The following is a 16,024-nucleotide window of genomic DNA, read 5'->3' as shown; positions in this document are numbered from 1 at the left end:
GTTGGGAACGCAAGAGAAAATGAAGAGCATTATATTTAAATCAGAGCAATGTGAAATAGGGCAGGCATTTAAAAATATTTTAAACACCCACGTAGCATACCAGAAGATCTGCCGAGCCGTAGAACAGTAATATGGAGAACACAAACACATACAACAAAAATCAAACAATGCACAGCAAACATCTGTGAAGTGCAGGTGAAGTGCCAAGACAGAAAAAATTCAATTAATTTCAAATGAACCAAAATAATGTACAGATGGAGTGAAGAAGAGGTGTTTAAGTACTGGCTATCATCTGAATCTTTATCCACTGTGTTTAGGCCAGCATGGTTTAATGACTTACCACCCTTCAGCTGAGCCACCTGCTAAGTGCATGGGCTTAGACCATTGCAACTGTAAGATAAAGCATGCCAGTTTTAACCTCTTCCACTGAGGTTTTACGCTGAAATGGGCTTATCCCTGTATTTGTCACTTGTTAAGAGCTTGTGCATAAAGATCTGCAGGGAAGTGTTGAGCCGTTGTCTGGATGGGTAGAAGGAACCAACCTAATAACATGGATACTGCCACATCGTACGCCCAGAGCACATTCAGTGCAGATGGTGCTAACGTTGGGATCAGCTCCACTCTCCTCGTACGCCCACTCTGCATTTTTTCAATGCAGCTGACTGGCACTGAATGTGTAAATGAGCTGCAGCAACTTAATTCTTCATCTGATCTCTATTTTTCAGCAACAATAGGTTGTGGGCCTAATTCTCATCTCAGTTATGTGAGAGTGAAGCAGCAGTGACTGTCTAGCTAGAAAACTTGCTCAAGGGAGAGAAAAGTCAAGATTCTCTTAGAGCCTTTGGTAGTTTCATTTCTTCATCCCACCTTTTCAGTAAAAAAGCTGGCAACTCCTGTAATGCAATCCCCAAGCCACATAGTGCTCTCAGTGGCAATGAAAGATCATCTCAGCTTTGCAGTAAATAACAGTGGCAGAGCCCTAGGCACGTGAATGTTCCCATCATCACTCTCAGGATCAGCTCCTTATGAGGCACCGAGGAACCAGCAAACAAATGCCGGGCTGTACATACGTGCTTCTGTCATTCTGTTTTCTCAGTAAAGAAGGGAACTACGGCATCAAACTGAAGGTCACTGTAGATACAGTACTTTTTTCTTGATTTCATGCCACCTGGTACGGGTAGTGATTGCTGAGACACAGCCTGAGGTGGGAACGACACGAGATGCACTGCTCCCGCGTCAGCAGTGCGAGGTTTGCATGCTGATGCAGTGCAGTCGGAGCAGGATGCTGCCTACAGCTGGTCACAGCTGCAGGCTTTGCATCCAGCGATGAAAGGCGACAACCTCACAAATCCACGTCGTGGTGGCTACGATCCCTCATTCCAGCGTAGTTGTAGCTCTATGAAATGTCACTGTCGTTCAGATGAAGAATGCAAAAGAAAACAGGCTCCTCCTGCCTCCCCCTGCTCTCCTCTTCTACCAGTTTTGCTTGTCCAAAGGGCATGGCCAAAACTCTCTTCTTAAAACCAGTTTCATGCCTGTTAATGAACAATAGGGTTGAGAATTTGACTCTTCTTGCCAAAACCATTATTGAGCCTGAAAGTCTCCCCCTAACATCAGTCAAAATTTTTCCAAAGTTTTGTGAGAGATCAATGTTTCCTGCAAGTACTATTTAACTCAGACTTCCTTGGTGAAACCTCAGTAGTTGAAATGCAACAACTATAGCACAAATCTGAATTAAATCCTATTTCCACGCTGAAGGATATCCAGGGATTTCAGTATTGATTAGTGTCTTAAGTAAGATGAACAAGTGAAATAATCATTCTTGGGAAAAAAAAGGAAGTCCAAAAGTTTTCCAACTGAAAAAGCTGCAGTAGGCTTTTGCCTTTTTTCAATCAAAAATGTAATGATTTCACTTTGGGGAAACAGAAGTTCTTTATTTCATTCTGCTGAACTTTGTTTTAAAATTACATGGTGTGTATTGCCTCCAGGGGATTATGCCTCTGACCCTGCTCTCCCAAGTGGACCATGCACCAGAGCGGGATTTTGTTGCTGCTGTTGTTTTAATTCAGTGTGTTCTGGAAGTTAAATATTTAAACTGAAGCTGAACTGACCCAAAATGAAAAAATCTTTCACTTTTATTTTCCCATGGACACTTTCGTTTTATAAAACACTCGCCTTTACTAGCAAAAACATTGTTCCAATGGAAGACTTCTCGCCAGTTCTGAAAACCAACCGGTCCGCAGAAAGGCAGGCAATACAGAAAACAAAGCAAAAGAATGTCAGATTCCTCCATAGCAAACAGTAAGAATAACAACTCTATTTTTCTTATCCAAATAAAAGAAGAAAATATTTGCAAAAAAGCTTACTTGGAGAAGCCCAGGAGAGAGGGACAAGCCACTTTCCAGAACTAATGAAGAAATGTCCTTATCTGCTCTCTTCCACCCCTGTGCATTTCTCATTTCAACAATCTTAATTTACTTTCCCTGGAAGATGCCTTAAGTGAAAATTAATACCACTGCTTAATGATTAAAGTGATTAGCAGCCTTGCACTTTCTCGGTGTGCAGCTGATTAATTAAGTACATTGATTATAGAGAAAAATAAGTGCTGGGGACAATGTGTGGTCCTTAGCTTGCAAAATGAGTGTCTTTGGCATCATGTCACATTGCCTACACACCAGGCATACATTTAATTCGAAGATTATCCCCTTCAGATGGTTCTAATACAGAAGAAAGCTGGAAACTATTGGCAGAATTCATTGCTTTGAAAATAATGTTAGGCAACTGGAACGACAATACTTTAGTATCCTTCTGAATCCAAAGGAACCGTACTTTGAGGATATTTTATAGCCAGCATAAATCAGTGCACAAGCAGCCATAGTCAGTGGAGCAACGCCAATTAACAGCAGCTGAATAGATGGTGCTCAGCTCTAAGGCCACAACATGGCAAGTGTTTGAGGTAAAGAGCTCTCGTATTAGGGTTTAGCAAAGCAGTTAGCATAACACCTTTTGCTGTGAGAAATCCTGTTTTCAGCTGCAAACACAGCTCCGTGCGTGACTCAAAACATACCTCATTCAAGGCAATCACATCTCTTTCACAACTTGCAGCCTCTGCTGAGAAAGACTCTCTCTATATGTCCTCCAGCCATATGAAATGTCTTCAAATGCTTTTGGCTCTTCCACCTTTTAAATTCAGTTGAAAGCTAGAAGGCTTTGCTAACATCTGTGATTACACAACGCTTTTGTCTTTCATGAAGTAAGAAGACACGGATGCCTCCTACACGCAGCGTCATGGCTTCTCCCTCCCATCAGCAGTGAGCACATTAAGTTGCTGCAAGGCAGAGACGAGGAACTTCAGAGTCATCCTTATTAGACTGCAGCACACAAGCTCCGCTGCAACCGGTACTTACAAAAACAATTGCTGTCAGGAGCAGGGGAGGAGGAGAGGACTCTCTGCAGGTCCCCTTTGTTTTCCAAGGTGTGAAACAACTTCTGTACGTGGTAAACCTAGGAGAGCCTTCCAGGCGCACAGGGAGCCTCACCCCGACGAGTCTCACTTTGCCAACTCTGAAACGAAGAATTTCATTCTCTTCCCAGTTGCTTCTAATTTATGCTGGTGAAACTCCACTGCTTTGCACAGCACCGAGAACGCTCATCTTCTAAATGCCCAAAGCAGCTTTCGAGGTGCCAGAAGCCATCTGAGCAGAATAAATAGCCCAACAGAAGGCCATCAATTTTGGTTGCTAAGGCATCAGTCAGCCCGGCATTTAAACACCTGATCCATCCTTCTACCCTGGCAAAAAAAAAGCTTTCATTTTCTCTGTCTCAACAATTTCTTGATGAAATTTCTGCCGCAGTCTACTTCAACAGCATCCATCAAACAGTGTGCTCAATGGATTTTCAAAGTGTTACTAGAAAGATGTGCTGTGAATTTATCATCTGTTTTGATTGGTAATTTTTAATTCCTATGCTGGTGCATATTTGAGAAAACCTATTAGCAAAAAAACAACCCCAAAGAAACACCAAAAAACAAACAAAACCAAACAATCTAAAATCCAATTAGTGATGCATTGAACCATCCAAAACAGTTTACTCTGTACTTTCTTTTCTGACAATGCAAATGTTATTTCAGCACTGCAATTAAAAACAGGTACTAGGATTAATGGCCAATATGACGAATTTGCCCATAAAATACTTTTGATGTATTAATGGTAAAGCTGTATTCATATCAAGTGCCTAGCGTATGTGCTCAATAACCCTTTGAAACACAGCAGGAAATAGGAGCTCAACTCTCTCAGGTTCTTTCGAAGCTCATACCATAGGAATCGGATCTCTTGAAGCTAACTGAAATCAGTCAGTGCCACCAGGCAAGGATGAACCTGGCTCTGCTATGGCTTGGCTTTAAGTTCCCTGCGGATCCCCTGGGCTGATATCAACAACAGTGCAGAGACACAGGGAGCTTTTCAAGGTCTTCAGAGGGTTTCCAACAAATTTCTGCCTTGGAAGGGTAACATTTTTCTTGCCACTAATTATGGGTGAACTCTGTTTGACGTGGTGACAATTACATCAGCTGGGATTTCTGTGGGGCAGACCATCAGGGCCAAAGTAGCATGGTTCAATGGATGTCAGTGAAGCTTTGTCAACTTGCAAAAATCCATAATCAGGCTCAGTGATTTTAGAGGAGATATTGATGATTTATACCGGTAAATCATCAAGATCAGACCCACAGCCTCCAGAACAGTTAGCTGGTCCTTTCAGTAGTGTGCAGGTAGGCTAAGGCATACTCAGAGACTCATGCTAATGAAGGAAACACAGACTTTCTAAAAGAAACAAGATCCTTTATGCTGTTGCTAAGCTTTGCTGCACATACTGCAGTGCATAATTTATTGCCTGTAATATTTCTAATTTCTGTCATGGTTTTAAAAATTATTCAATGATGATTTTGTTCCTCTAGCAAACAATGGAGATTGCACGTCATAACAGAAGTAGAACATTTCCCTGATTCACTGCTTACATGATAAGATAATTAATGCAACAATATGCTTCTGTTTGCCTCCCAGCAAGGGGGGGACTGGTATCGTATTAGCTGGTGACAAGTCACCAAAAGTTGTGAGAGACAGACTGCTTGCCTGCTTTGTGTTTGGAGCCATAGCCAAAAGACAGGTGAGTCTCCCTGCTGTTCACATTTGAATAAGAAATGTTGGGTGACAGAAAACTTCGGTTAACCCAGGGCCAACTCCAGAGCGTCCTCCTTCATTCCTCACATAAAGCCCGTTTTGCTCAGGAGATCCTTTTCCGAATAGAGCTTGAGTAAAAGCTGATAAAGACCTTGGAAGGTGGAACATAAGGTCACATCGTACAGACACAGGTTACAGAGCAGAGGAAAAGACAGAACATTATGGGAAGGACAGTGGTGAAGCACTGGCAAGATGACTGCAGGGGTATTTGTGCACATTTTACATCCATGTAATTTCATAATTTCAACAGAAAACAACTTAATCCTTTTTATCTGAATATATGGTATTATTATCATTTTCCTAAGATTTGCTGCATAATTCTCATTTTATAAGTACCAATATTCGATTAAAAGTCATCTATTCACAGTCACCTCTGGTTTTCCCACAGTAAATGTCTGTTGTCTTCTCTCTCTCCCCCTCTTTCTTTCCTCTCCCCCCTCCCCTCTTTTTGGAACAAGCAGTCAGCTTCAGGCACTGTTCAGACACTAACACTAGCAGTTTTTACTGCTGGCCGGAGTCTCTTCATGGCATTTGGATCTTCTTCTTTGTTGCTAACCAGGGAAAAACCCACCTATATGAGCTGATCAGCTCCCTGCTGCTGTAAATGGGATAATGCAGCTACACTGACCTTTACCAGAAAACACTGGCCGAGTACAAAAGTACGAGAATACAGACGGATACGAGAGAGAGATCAGCTTATGCTTCTGTTCATGGCACAGCAAACCTCTGTTTGCTCTCTTAGGTTTTTCTTTAAAACAATGTCCTGAAATTTGCAATCACACCCCCCTACAGCCGGTGTTCTCCTCTTTTACTAAACATATCTAATATGCAGCCCTTGTTATTTTACTTTTCTTTCTAGCTCAGATGCTGTATCTTGGAGAAGCTAGTCCTGAAAATTGCTGGCTTTGTATGCATGGTCTGAGTAGAAAGAAAACCTTGGAGTACATTAGGCTTCAGCTTTTTAATTATCAGTTCATAATGAAGGGTTCTCTTTGTGGGAAAAATATAATTTCCTGAAGGCTGAACCTCTGCAGGGTTTCCAAGGCTTGGAAGGAAATATCGATCCTTCAGCTACGAGTCTCTCTGCATTCACAGTGCAGGATGGAAAATTCCAGCTTTGCCAGAACCCCCTGACTCCAGAAAAGCAAGCAGCTCTACTGCAGCCAGCTGGGAGGATGCGCGGGGAAAGCAGTCCAGCCAGGCCCTGAGCAGACATGCTCCTCTCCATGCATATGCAAAGGCTGTCAGGAATGAATAAAGACTGACGATTCTCTAGCTCAGCTTAAAAGGGCACTTGGGGTCCAGCTAGACCTGTCCTATCAGCGCTTGTTCCTGAGGGAGCAACAGCTTTTTCCGCTGGATATGACTGCAGAACATAATTCACCAGCACACAAAGACTAGATGTTCTTTTTTTCAATTCTGAATTGGCTTAGAGTTTTTTCGGTCAATGCAGCAAAAGGAAAGAAATATTTAAATTTGGGAAACGTGAAATACTGTATTTTGAACAAAATCACTGAAATGAAACATTTCAACATTTTCACTATTCCCCTTTCCCATATTTGCAGTTGCAGTGTCAGCTTCACACTCCAGTTTGGGATTAAGACGATTTTGGCACACCAGATTTCCCAAAGGAAGAGATACCCTAGATGTAAATCAGCCCTAAGCAGAGAGGTTCATTTCCATAAGTGTAATCTTGTAGGCCAGGTGACACAATAAAACTTATGAGACTGTCTGAGTGCCTGCAAGACTGGGACCTTCTTTTGCTGACCTAGAGGAGTAGTAAGGATGTTATCCAGAAGGCACTGATCTCTCAGATGCTTTATGGGCTCAGTCTTACAAAATGCTGATTGCTCTGAAGCCATTGCAGCATGTGTCTTTAGATACATGAGCAATCCCCATAGACTTAATGTGAGCAGGTTTGGTCTCTCATTACTGCATTGTGAAGCACATTAGAAAATAGCTCAGGAACTGTGAGAAGAAAAACACGGACAGAGGGCACTCCATTATCAACAATTACTATCGCTGAAAGAGACAGATAATTTGTTGATTCTATTTTTTTAGGACGGGGTAGGAGGATTGTGGCTGAGAGACATCAAATTATGCCCCACAGGAAAAATCTGGACTTTTCCCTTTTCAAAGAGGATGATTCCACAGAGAAATGTTGGCATGTTTTGCCATAAAGGCATATCCCTGGCAAAAAGCAACCGAAATTATCTCATCTGCAATTTGGAGCTTTGAAATCTCACCTATTGAAATGAAATGAAATGATGGAGGCATAGATAGGAAGATCAAGTACTATCACCATGCTCTTTAGAGTCAAATTAAGCATGAAGAATTGCACAAACTGCAAACATAAAAGTACCATGGAAGACACTTGAAACCATACAGTTAACATCAGATATAAATGTCGATGTAATAGCAGTATTTCAAAATGAGAACAAGTCTGTTATTATTGGCTTGAGGGGTTCTGACATGAATTTTCAACTGGTGATGCTACGTTCCCAGTTGACAAACACAGAAAAAGTACACCACATATTCAGCTGGAGTAAAATTGGTATAACTGCATTGACTGTAAAGGATACAGCAAAGCCACAGATTCTGGCCCAGCATAATTTAGAATAAGATCACAAAATCCACTTCCTTATTTAGTTAGTATCACATGCATTATTTTAGTGATTCACTTGGGCAACACCAAATTTGCTTCCTCCTCTCTATTACTTTACACAGGCATTTCAGGAAGAAATAGGTCCTATGTAGGATTGAGCAATTTTTAGGAAAAAAAATACAAAATACATTTTTTAGAAAGCCCTTTCTCTTCCCTGACCGCTATTACCTCTAAGTGCTAAACTGCCAATGAACTATTCAAATAAGAAAAGCAGCAAGCTAACACACGAAAAACAAATGAAAATGAGTTACTGAAGCCAAGTTTTCTACTCAGAAATGCAGAAGTGCCAAAAATATCACCTTTGACAGACTTTCCAATTTTTTAACGATTTTGCAACCAAGTTGTACAGATATTGCAGTGGTAATGCAGGCATCTACAAACTTGATATACATAAGCTGTTGGCTCTCAATTTCCTAAGAACAATCAATGCACCTTAAAAGAAAGCTGCCCCAAAATGCATATTTTATGAAATGTCAAACTTTTGGGTTTGGACATAAGTAAAAACTGTACAAGGTGTAGGTATCGATTGCACAACCTACAATAGCACAGAGTGAGTGAACAACCCATTCCCAGCAGACTGACTTCATTGCATTTTTAGGTCTAGACTGATCTTTTCTTCAGCTGGATTTAAGTCCTTGTCTTTAGTTCATGCCCAGATTACTACCTACTGGGAAAAAAGGCTCCCATGGCCTCAGAGACATTGCGGACAATGTCAGGGTAGGACCTCCTAGGACTTAAGAAGGCCTGCATAGCCTCGCAATGGAAGGAGGAGAGGAGCAGTGCAGCTGAACAGAGCCCTGGGACCACTGTGCTAGATAGGGGTGAGGGAGGATAAGGTGGATTTTAGCAGCAGGAGCAGCAGTTAACCTTGCCCTTCAGCCAGGCATCCCTCAGACAGTCCTGGCAGCAGCTCATCCCCCATGAGAAGGTACCAGTCCTGTGACATCTCACTGGTGCACATTTGAGTGTGTTTGAAGCTGGGACACAGTGGGTCTTCTCTAAAAGTGTGCAAATGCCTCTTCAGATGACAGCAATTACAATTGCTCATTTTAGTGGTTGGTTTGCATATAATGTGACAATTTATCAGCATGTTTCCTTGCTGTTTCCTCTGGTATATTCAGCATGGAATTAAAAGTGAACCTCGGGTATAAAGACTTCATTTGATAGCCAATATTTTTGTTCTTCTATATTAAATGCATTCATCCTGTAGCCCATTCAAGATTGTGATCTTTTCAGACGGGCTTTCTGCTGTTCCTCTAATGAATATTTGTCTTACCAACCACTCCTTCCTCAGTCTCTTCTCCACTGTGTCTGGCTATCCATCTGCCCTGCATTAGCCAGGCCAAACCCCTACCTTGCATTGGCCAGATAGTCTTCTTTTGGTCTTCTGAATCCCCAGTCTGTCCCTCTACAGGCCATTCATTGCTCCACTGCTGGATCACTGTTTGCTACAACAGTCATTCCTCCACAGACTTTCCTAGCTTCCCCTCATTTGAAGATCAGTCTCTGCATACGTCTTTCATGACTACCACTGTGGTTTGTTTCCCTCATTCCCAGGCAGATGTTCTTCTCCCGGTTTAATTCCTTACATTTTCTTTTTCGCATCTCTCTCTAGCTCCACTATTTTCTGACTTACAGCATTATGTCTGTGAGTTCTATCATGTTATTCTCTACTTTTGAAACGTCATTTTCCATCAATTTCTAGAATACTCACAATTTCTACTGTAAAAAACCACATTTCTGCTAAGTCTGACAAGTGTTTTTCCATCAAACAGAAAATATTTATAGAATTAAAAGAGAAAACATTGTATTACTGAGAAACATATTTTTGGTTTCTGAACATGATCCTAGGTCCACTGTTAACCATAGAAATGTTCCCATTTGACATGAGATCAGCTATGTACAGACTTTTTACTTGTCTATTTGAAACTTGATTTTTAGAACAAGAATATTCTCACATGCTTTGTCCACTACTGCTGCTGAAAAAGCAAGCAAATGAGTAAAAAAAACCATGCTGTCCCCAGCTCATATGCTGGAAAACATATTCCTACAACCAATTCCTACAACGACATACACTATCTTTGCGCAGACTTCTTTGCTCATATCGATTTAAAGAAGCATCCTACTGAGTAATCCCTCTGGGATGAGCATTTTACAGTTAGGGTGCAGGATTTAACTAGCTGCAGTCAAATTATTAAGCCAACTAATAAGGTATGAAACTGTCCAACCTGCACTTTACATCCTCTGGTCAGCTATTTCCCAAATCCCTTGTCCTAAGTGAACACCTTTCAGTTCTGTATATTCTTTACCAAGATCACCTTGCTATTTGCTACAACAGGGTGAGGTTTCCATTGTGTGTGTTGTTTATTGTTATTCAAATTGCAGTAACTCATATGCAGGAATAAATGTATTATTCTTCCTCATTTTGGAGCCATTCTATCTGAATGACTCATGTTTCTACCATTAATTCTAATCTCCTTTGTTCTTCTGTGCATTTAAGCACAATTAAAAAACACATCGATCTGCTCAGGTGAAGGCAGCAAGGCTTCCTGAGGTGAAGCCACTGAGTGCAGGAAAGCAGCAAGACCTAAAGCAGAGACACCGCAAGCCCTCTGGCAGCCAGCCACAGCCTCTTCACCTCCGTCGCCCAAGGGACTGCTACAAGCACGGTGCAAGGGCAGCACCCCACGGAGACAGCCCAGAGTGTGCGGGAGCTGGGAGCCCTCCCAGAGACCTGGTGAGGGGAGTGCTAACGTCAGAGAAGAGGGGTTGGGGACAGCCTGGAGGAACAAGAAAGACAGCAAGCCTCAAGTCTTACGGTAAATTTGAGGTGGTTTGAGGAACAGTCAGTTGACACAGCACATGCCGAGAATACACAGTCTGCCCTGCACTTGTTTCATGTTCTGGAGCACTGGATCAAATCACGTGTTATAAAGGAATTAAGCCATTCCCAGAGGTTTCAAAGGCTAATACATGCTGGAGCCGTTGTGCACAATAGCAGCCTTGCCACAAGCCCACAGCTCAGTAGCCCTTCAAGTGACAGGTGCATTCTGCATCTTAATAGCAGGATTTAGAGCCAATTCCCAGGTTACTCATTTCTGTCCTAAATCCAATATTGCAAGCTGCAGCTTATTTAATGTGAGGCAGCACTGTCATTCCTCTACAAAGAGCCTTGTCACCTTTTCATTCCTTGCACAGACAGTCCCATTTTTAGTCTGCTTCTTTTCAAAGCAAAATGTATCATCTGTAAGACAAGCAATTCAGCTGTGCTCTTATTCCACTCATTGTTTTAAATTTTATATGAAAAGTAGAGCATAACAATAAGAAACCGTGCATTTTACAGAAAAGGTCAGCAGGTACTTACATAATTTGAGGCAAGATCAGGATGCAGATAATCAATTCCTGCAAAGAGATAATGACAGAACCAAAGGTTAGAAGTTTCAAAAAAAGACTTTCTAATGATCACAGAACAAGACAAGATTCCATTGCAAATACAGGAAAACAATAATAGTGAATAATGCAATTGAATTGATGGAAGTGAGATCCCAGTTTTTACATGTAGACTTTTAAACTGGGGTATCATTTCTGCTGCAGACCCCACTAGGAGTTTTCAATCATCCATGTCAAGATCCAGGCGCCAGCTGAAGAAGTGAGCTCAGCTACAAAATGTATTGACCCAGTTTGTAAACTGGATCGTATTTGTTTAGTAAGGCTAGTTTCAATCACAATTTAGCTGTATACAAGTGCTGTCATCTCAAAGGATACCAAAACTGTCAACTTCAGCAAGCACTGGATCAGTACAGGCTATAAGAAAGAGTATTTTAGCCACTGAAAACTGTAAATTAAGTAGATGGTAAATTACCTAAATTAGACCTGGGAAGATCACTAGAGAAACATGTTTTACTGTGCGTATGACAGGCAGAGGATTTTTAACGTTGAATCAGACCAGTTTAGCAAATCTCTGGGCATAGGCTACAGTCTGAGGTCCTGGCCCTTGAGATACAACATTGTGATACTTTCTTTAAAAACTAGATTCTGAGCATTCAGCTACTTGGTTCTGAAAAGTTGATACAAACCAGAAATTTGAAACAAGTCCAGTCAAACATTCACTAAAGCTCACTGACTTACTTTATTTGAATTGAGCCTAGCCAAAAATGATGAAAAATTCTGCCAGGAGGAATTCTCAATTCGCCTGGGACTCCACTCAAACTGAACACCTGGGCTGCAGCTGAATGAAGACAACAACAGTACCCTATCGACAGGATCAGAGAGGACACTCAGGAAACAGAGAAACCCTGAGATTTCACAAAATGTGAGTTTAAATGGCTCCGTGCCGGTGTAGTGTGCTAAAGTCCATAGCAGGGCAGTGGTGCAGAATATCCTCATGTTAATGCATGAACTATCCCCAAATACGGCAAGTATACAAATCCCCATGGATGGAATAACAAAAGCAGTAGCTCTCAGATGGGATAAGCTGACTCAACCAGTTAAAAGATGCAAACCAATAGCCATCAATCTCATGTTCCATTCTGCCCACTACCCTGCCCTGCGTCTCCAACGACCAACCTGTTATGTGCTCAGTTTTGCCTGCAAGGAGAGTGGCTTACTGTCTCGGTTATTCTGAGGAAACTGTTACCTTCCATCACGTAGTGTCCTTAGTGCTAAATCTGCATGAAGAAATCCCTGCAACTGCAGGGAGCCCTGCTGACACCAATGGGAGATGGACAGCAAAGGTCTCAATGAAGGACCATGCTCTTCAGCTGCTCTCTGCCAGGGTTACTGGAAGTGAACCCAAGCCAAATTCCTTCCTCCTCAGAAGGCTGCATCTGACAGGCCCACAGCTCTCGGTAGATTTATTTGGCCTGAAGGTAAATTAGTTTGTTGCCACCCCCATCGTAGTCATGTCTAGTCATTCTGAACGTGAAGTCCTGGCTCTGTGGGACCACTGAAACCGTGACTTGTGATGACATAAATATACAGATGCGTGAGTCTACTTTCTTACTTCCACAAAGACTTTGTTTTAGGATTAAGTAGATGAGAAGCAAAAATGAATAGGGACAGATCTCAGCTGACCCTAGAAAACACATGTGGATCCAGCCATTTTATTTATTTTTAGGACTTTAGGATTTTTCAGTCACCATAAAAGGACAACATTGCAAAATTTCGCCTGAAGAAAACTGGTGAGAGAACTGCACAGGATTTCTGTACTTCAGCACTGTTAGGAATCCATAATAAGTACAGCTGTGACTTCAACTGTACCTTTTATCTTCATCTTACTTCAACTTAGCCTCAAGTTAGTAATATATTTAATAGGCAGGTCTTTATGGACATTCAGTATGAAAGTGTTTAATTATTTCAGCTGTCAAGTATGACTCTGAGAATAATGTAACACAGAAAATGTTTTCATAAGTACTTTTTGCAAGGCAATTAAGTCCCCCAGTCAGTGCCTACAGAAGTCAAGGGGAGTCCTTCCTTTGGCTAATGGTCATTATAGTAGGTCCTGGAAGATCTCTGTGTGGTAATTGCAGGCTGCTTTTGGTGCTTGGAGATCCATGCTTCAGTATCCCTAGCGCAACACATTATAACGTATTTCCCCTGAAGATCTCAAAGTCTTTACAGAGGTTGGTAATTAGTCTCAGCACTATAAGTAATCCATTATTAAATTTTAATCTTTTTTTTTTTGTTTCGATTACATGGAGAAAGCTACTTAAACGTATTAAATTAACATGCAGTCTTCACTTACCATCATCCATAATTCCTATGGTAACTCCTTTCCCTGTGTATCCCAGCTCCCATGCTTCAGCTACATTAAGATCAAGTCCAGGAGTCCCATCTGCTTGACCAGTGTTAATCTAATATACCAGTGGAGAAGAAGAATAGTCTTTTTTACTTGATAGACACATTTCTACAGCCACTGAATTTTGCCTTATATCTTTGCATGTATCTTTGGTGTGGAAAATATCCCTTTTATTTTGGAGTACACATTATCATATCTACTGCAAAAATGCAGTGGTAAACAAAAAACTAGGTAAATTCACTCTTTGCAGTTTACAAGACATCATTAAACACTGAAGCTTTTGGATCCAAATAAGATTTTTCTACTCAAGCCTGTCAGGGCAGTTGGCAGGGATGTACCGAATTTCATGACCACAGGCTTTAGTACCAGAAAGGACTTCCTTGATAATCAAGTTAGCCCTACTTTGAGCAGGAAGTTGCATAAGATGACTGCCAAGGATGCTTTCCAATCTTTGGGGTGTGTGTGTGGGTGGGTGTAATTCTATGATTCTACGGTAAAGATGATCTCCTGTCTCTGCAGGTCTGACTCATGGTCATCAATCTCATCCATAAATTTCTCAAGTTCATGTTAAAAATAATTTGGATTTTGCTGTTCCAGAAGCAAAACTTTTCAGTTTTGTGTAAGACACATTTCTCATTTCAAAATGAATTTTAGTGTACTTAAATCTAAAAAATAAGGATGTATAGCTTGATAAGAAAATCTTTTGAATTTTATCACTGCAACATTTTGATTGATTGAAGTACCAGAATGAATTGAATTAATCCACGTTTTAGTTTATCGTTTCATCAAGGATGAAGTCCCATGCATGCTAACATGCTCTCATTCATCAGACAAATCTCATCTTAGGAAAAAACAGCCAGATTTGATGGATTCATAAAGCATAGGAAATGCATTAAAAACAAAAAGAATAAGAACACTATTTATAATCAAAAAGAACCATCTTAAGTGGACAAGGTGGCATTGCATTTACAAAATATTTCATCATAAATATGTTAGTCGTAAATACATAAATATTAAGACTGACCAAAAATATCTTTATCAACATTTTTTAATAGAAAGATGTCATTTTGGCTACTTTTAGGGAAATACTCATTTTTTAAGAGAAAAGGCTTTTCCTTATAAAATCTGACACATTAAAATGAAAAAATTCAGCCAAATATAAACTTCTTTTGACATTAGCTTAAAGCCAAAATACATCAGTTTGCAGCTCAGCTTTTGACAAGAGGAAATCAATTAAACAATATTAACATTTCTGTAAGAAAGAAAACTCTCAAATTTTTCTAGCCAGTGCACTAGAACTTCTTGTTATAATTCTACAACAATGTTTTACCTGGCAACAGCTCAAAGACATGATGCATATGCAGTTTTAAGGGTCACATCAGCACACCAGGAATGCTGACAGGACACCAATACGGTCCTCTTTCAAGCCTCCTAAAGATCTTTCCATTGACTAAAATGAAGTTTAACTCTTGAAATTTGCTGGGTCTTTCCAGCATAAAGAGGTACAGCCAAAAAAACCAGGACATACTGCCTTAGATCCATTCTGAGGTTCTTGTGAGACATTCAGAAAGAAATCTGGCCAGACACTGCAGAAGCACAGATCAACTTGAATGCTAATTATTTAGTTATGATTACTGTAGGTTTCTTTCCAAAACTTACCAGGTACCATTGCTTCGTAAATAAAGGATCATTCATGTTGATGTCAATGTCATTGATATCTCTATATCCTCGCTTTATTCTGCTGAAGCCTTCCTGTTGTACAGCCTTCTTTACCTGGAAAAAATAAGTTTTATATCTTTAGCTCAATGGTCTTAACTACAAAGATTTATTAGCCTTGCTTTCATAGGAGATAAGGATTATGAAATGACACTGTGTCTGTCTGTCTGTCTTTGTGTCATTCACTAGCAAATTCTAAATCTGTGGCTTATTTCAGTCAGATTTGCAAAGAAGTAGAGAGCTCAAGAACCCAGAAGCATCTTCTCTGGAGGAAAGATGCACCATGAATAAGTTTTTGACACCTGACTATCTGCACAGGAAAGAGCCCCTATTCAGGCCAGAAAAACTACCAGGCAACATTAATGTTGCTGCTTATGGAACTTCTCCCCAAACTTTTCTTTTTCTTAGCCACCAAAATCAAAGCATTGTCATCACTAGAAGATAAAGTTATTTAACTGATTTCCAGCATGCCCCTGTTCCAAGCTGCAGGCCTTCAATAAAATGAGGAGGTAGGTCTCAACTACATTGTCTTGCTTTTTCAGATCTCTCCCCAGGGCATTTTGAGAGCAGTAAATAGCCCTTCCCACCAAAGAGATCTGCTGGGATGAACAT

At 40.8% G+C, this 16,024-nt stretch overlaps 1 protein-coding gene across 1 annotated transcript in view; it reads right to left on the bottom strand.

Annotated features, from left to right (window-relative positions):
- The window catches only part of PCSK2 (proprotein convertase subtilisin/kexin type 2), a 113,525-nt gene that overhangs the window by 47,208 nt on the left and 50,293 nt on the right, over positions 1–16,024 (bottom strand). Inside the window, exons 3-5 of the mRNA XM_026110465.2 lie at positions 15,356–15,469; positions 13,643–13,751; positions 11,264–11,301 (exon numbers count right to left, since the gene is read on the bottom strand). Of these exons, the coding sequence (XP_025966250.2) occupies positions 11,264–11,301; positions 13,643–13,751; positions 15,356–15,469 (261 nt within the window). The remainder of the gene's footprint in view (positions 1–11,263; positions 11,302–13,642; positions 13,752–15,355; positions 15,470–16,024) is intronic.

The sequence above is a fragment of the Dromaius novaehollandiae genome, chromosome 3, assembly GCF_036370855.1.
Source record: "Dromaius novaehollandiae isolate bDroNov1 chromosome 3, bDroNov1.hap1, whole genome shotgun sequence".
NCBI lineage: Eukaryota > Metazoa > Chordata > Aves > Casuariiformes > Dromaiidae > Dromaius > Dromaius novaehollandiae.
The sequence above is the reverse complement of the archived record's forward strand: the minus strand, read 5'-3'. Positions and strand labels throughout refer to the sequence as shown.